The 4,599-nt window shown below is 43.3% G+C and overlaps 1 protein-coding gene across 1 annotated transcript; it reads left to right on the top strand.

The window, feature by feature from the left end:
* The first annotated feature begins 203 nt into the window (after nt 1–203).
* On the top strand, nt 204–4,152 carry ppib (peptidylprolyl isomerase B (cyclophilin B)). Its single transcript, XM_035664635.1, has 5 exons — nt 204–471; nt 1,659–1,772; nt 2,402–2,495; nt 3,081–3,265; nt 3,734–4,152. The coding sequence occupies exons 1-5, from the start codon at nt 337–339 to the stop codon at nt 3,854–3,856; spliced, it is 651 nt and encodes a 216-aa protein (XP_035520528.1). The 5' UTR covers nt 204–336; the 3' UTR covers nt 3,857–4,152.
* The last annotated feature ends 447 nt before the right edge of the window (nt 4,153–4,599 follow it).

The following is a 4,599-nucleotide window of genomic DNA, read 5'->3' as shown; positions in this document are numbered from 1 at the left end:
GATTTATGGTGGCATGGTAAACCTTTGTGCCCCCACCCCCCAATCCTGACATCAGTCTGTCTGTCGGGCCTTTCCCAGATAGAAACACATGGGGGGGAAAACGGTGTTACGCGTCTGCATCTGATTGGCTACAACACACCAGTACGTGAACCAATCAGAGCGCCGTGCGTCTGTGCGCCGCGTTGAAAGCCCGCCCCCTGTGTCGTGGAGGCAGCTGGCTCTGGTACCGGAGCGGCCCGGCTGCAGTCTCCACCCCGGATACCGCACTCCTGCCCCGGCTCATATAAAGGTAGCACGACTAACAGGCCGTCCCCGGGCTGCCCTTGTTTCTTGTTGATGGTTAGACTCTGCGAGAGAAGGATGAAATTCCTTGTAGCTGTCACAGTCATTGTGGGGTCAGTGATTTTCCTCGCGTTCCCAAATGGCTCCTCCGCCGACGAGAAGAAGAAGGGCCCCAAAGTAACAGCGAAGGTATGTGCTAGCGCTAGCTCCCTCGCTGCTGGATCCAGTATTAAACAGAGCTCCTCCTCAGTGCTAACTAGCGCTAGCTGCAGACTGTAGAGCCACGTCACACGGAGGGTAGTTAGCCGGGAAGCTAATGTGGCTAACGTTAGTCTGTGTCTGTGTCTGTGTCTGTGTGGTGAGTGAGGACGTTTCCAGTCCCGGTGCTCGGTGTGTGTAACGCAGTGTTCCCGCTGGTGACCCGGACAGACAGTCTAATGAAAGGACCTTTGCTGCTGGCTAATCTCAGTGGGGCTAATGTTAGCTGTGGTAGGCTGTGCTTCGGCCTCTTGGTTAGCTGTCGGTGTTATCAAATGCACCGATTATCAAGGGCTCCACGTCCATTTAAGTATATAGGTCAGTAAGTTTCCCTTTAGTGGAGCCGCCTGTCTGCAGCTCAGTGAGGCCCTGCGGATGTTATTGTTGTGTCTGGGTGCAGCAGTTTGTCCACGTCCACAGTTACAAGGACGCTTTGTAGTGGTCAGCAGCTGATGGCTCTGCTTCAAACTCAATGTGCTCTTCTTCACTTGCAACACATATTGTAGACCGAACAACCTCATCTCTCTTTAGAAATGCTTTTCTATTAAAAACTGTTTTACACCACAAATCTATTATTTTTATTTTTTTATTTTTTTGTACTGCAAGTTGTGAGTTAGTCACAAGAATCAACAATTGTTGGGGGGGAAAACAACTTTTTAATTGAAAAGATATTTGTTTCCTGTAATTTTATCATATTGGCAAAATGGCATAGAATAGAAAATACAAGAATAGCATTTGAATTTGCTCTCCTGTGGTTTTACAACAGGGCTAAATACTGAATAAACTTCAAGGAATGAATATCTCTTTTTGAAATACTTTTGGCTCTTGTCAGAGTGACGGCCATCACAAGGAAATGGTTGCATGCAAACCCCCCAACAAAGGTAGACTGGTTTGAAATTTTCAATGAATGAGTGAAATCTTGTGGAGTACCTAACCTTTTTACATTATTAAATGAGCACTCTATAAAACCGTGTAATGAATGCACCATGTATTTGCCTATAAGCTGTCAACCACTGAAACATCCCGAGCCAGCTCATCCATTCTTTTTTCCAAATATCAGTAAATAATGAGTTTATAAGTATAAAATAAGTAATGTTGTGTCTTCACTTCTTTTCTAGGTGTTCTTTGACATAAGAATTGGAGATGAAGATGTTGGAAGAATCGTCATCGGCGTATTTGGGAAAACCGTTCCCAAAACAGTTGATAACTTTGTTGCTTTGGCGACGGGAGAGGTGAGAACATCACAGTTCATATTGTGTTCCCAAAGTCTGTCCTGATTGTAAATCAGCGCAGCAGTCTGCAGTGATTTTGTCTGGCAATGACCAAATTCATGTTTAAATTCAATTAAATGGGGGGGGGGATAGTTGAAGCAGACATAAACATGACTGATACACATTCAAAGAATCAGCCCTTTGTTTATATACAGTAATACAGCAAAGAAAAGGTATCAGAGTTTGGTAGGTATGTGAAATAAGCTGTGTTGCATACTTTTCATTTGGGGTCAGCATCCTCGTTTACTTTACCAAACCTCAAACCGACATGTCGGGTGGGGAAAATGGAAAAAGTAGTGCCTCCCCCTCCCTCGTTACAGCCACCGAGGTGTCCTGCCCAGTGGCAGCAGATCAGACTGTGTGTGTGTGTGGTGTGTGTGTGTGTGTAATTGTGCCAATGTATTCAAGACTTCCCCTCAGTGAAACTTTCCAAACTAAAAAAAAAAAATTCCCAATCCTGGAGACACTTTAATAAGTCATTGGACTCTCATTCACATGTTCTAAAATGTCAAATACTGGCAGCTGATATCCTTTCACTATTTTTCAGGCATTGGATTATCTTAATTGTTTTGTTTGTTCTTCATAAACAGAAAGGATTTGGTTACAAGGGCAGCAAATTCCACAGAGTCATCAAGGAGTTCATGATCCAGGGTGGAGACTTCACCAGAGGAGACGGCACTGGAGGTAAGATGGCCACCGACACCAGCAGGATGGCATTTCTATCAGTGCACAGATTTGCATAGATTTGTCTCTACAGGAACAAACTTGCCCATGACTCTCTGCACCTGCTGTGCTGTCCTGAACATGACTTCGGGGTCTTTTCTGGTATGGGAACTTTAGGGTTCAGCAGTTCAACTGTGCAAACTAAAGGAAAATGGCTAAATTCCAGAGTCTACTTGTTTTCCATGTTGCTATATAATTCAGAAGATTTCCAACAACCTGCTGAGTGTTTTATGCTCTTTATGATTGACGAGGCTTCTATTGTTTAAAAGAAATTATAGCCCAAGGCATCAAAAGTGAAACTTTGTGCCTTTGGCCAAGTGCCACTTTGCCATTTTGGCAGAAGCTCTCCTTCAGAATGAGTCACAGCAAGCTGTTCAGTTAATTATGAATATGAAAATGTCATCCGATAAAGTGAAAATAAACATTTTGCAGCAGTCAAGTCATCCAAGTGAGATGCGAAGGTCTCTACAGAGTACCAAACATCAACTGATTTACTTGTACAGATTTAAAGGGCACAATTCAAATATTTTCCTTTTTTAAATGAAGGCAAGAGCATCTATGGAGACCGTTTCCCCGATGAGAACTTCAAGCTGAAGCACTACGGTCCTGGCTGGCTCAGCATGGCTAACGCCGGCAAAGACACCAACGGCTCTCAGTTCTTCATCACTACCGTTCAGACTCCATGGCTGGACGGCAAACACGTCGTCTTTGGGAAAATTCTGGAGGGGATGGTGAGTGTCAGGCCTGATAGTTAGCACATTCATGGCACACGGCATCTTGGACACATCTGGGGAAGTTAAAACCACTGAATGCGGGTGAACAACTAAATACATAGTGTGTTATCTAAACGCTCATCTGTTATATCTAGTTAGCCACCAACTGACACCTATAGTATCTGTTTAAAGGCCAAAAATAGCAGCGGAATTTCAGACTAAAGTAGACACGGATTTCCTGGCAACCTTACAACAACCTAAGACTGCAGAATGAGTTCATTTTAATGATGTTATTTACCCCAATAAAAGTGGTAATCGAGCATTCTTACACTGTGGTACTGCTACTTTTACTCAAGTAGAGGATCTGATCTTCCACCACTGAGGTTGACAAAGATTACCACTATAATACATTATGGTTACCAAAGGTGTAGATTTGTTCATGTTATAATTGCCATTCTAATTAACCTTTTTCCAAACATCTTCCAGGATGTGGTGAAGAAGATTGAGGCCACAAAGACAGATGGCCGCGATAAGCCTCTTAAAGACGTCAGCATCCACGATTGTGGCAAAATCGAGGTGGAGAAGCCATTCGCAGTGGCCAAGGAGTAGAGTGCTGCTTGTGGGAAGAACAAAAAACAGGACTGGTGGGGGGGTGGGGGTGTTGGGAAGGGGCGAATCGTGCAGGCCACCTTGTTTATCACTAACAGCCCTGGTCCTGGAGAAGGGGCTTCGGGGTCATTCGGTGTCTGTGGCTGCCGTCTTAAAGCACCAGAAGAGCATTAACATCGAGCAATCATGACGACACTCTGGGTCCATTTACCAACGAGCATTCCAAGGTGCACTTAACTGTTCGTTGTTTTTTGTAAAAAATGAAATCTGAAATAAAGGTTTCAATTTTTGTTAAATTGAGTGAATTTCATTACATATAGGTATCACTAGCACCATATAGTGTTGGTGCGTTGTATGCCTATGACTTGTTTGGGCTTTTCCTTTCTTCTTTCTTTCTGTTTATTACTATGAAAACGTTTTAGCTGGTCTTTGATTTATAAATCTATATTTTAGACATGACAATTCTTCTTGTGATCTCTAGGGGTGTTATTTAGTCAGACTACACCAGTGGAAACCTACTATTGCCCCTTTAGAGCTTAGCTGGAGCTGGCAGGTTTATAAAAGTGAACTTTATTTTGCACAGATTTCTACATAAGGATGCAGAAATAAAGACCATCGTCAGGAGATACACAGGGCTTTATTTTCCATTTGTCTTTGGGAAACTAACTGGCCTGAAAGCATGTGTGGGAAAACTAATAAATACCCTGCAGACACACAGCAGCTGATTTTTAAAAAAAAAAAAA

Source organism: Morone saxatilis, unplaced genomic scaffold (assembly GCF_004916995.1).
Source record: "Morone saxatilis isolate NCDOM2014 unplaced genomic scaffold, NCSU_SB_2.0 Contig2, whole genome shotgun sequence".
Lineage (NCBI taxonomy): Eukaryota > Metazoa > Chordata > Actinopteri > Moronidae > Morone > Morone saxatilis.
Note: the sequence above shows the minus strand (reverse complement) of the source record. Positions and strands in the feature narration are given on the sequence as shown.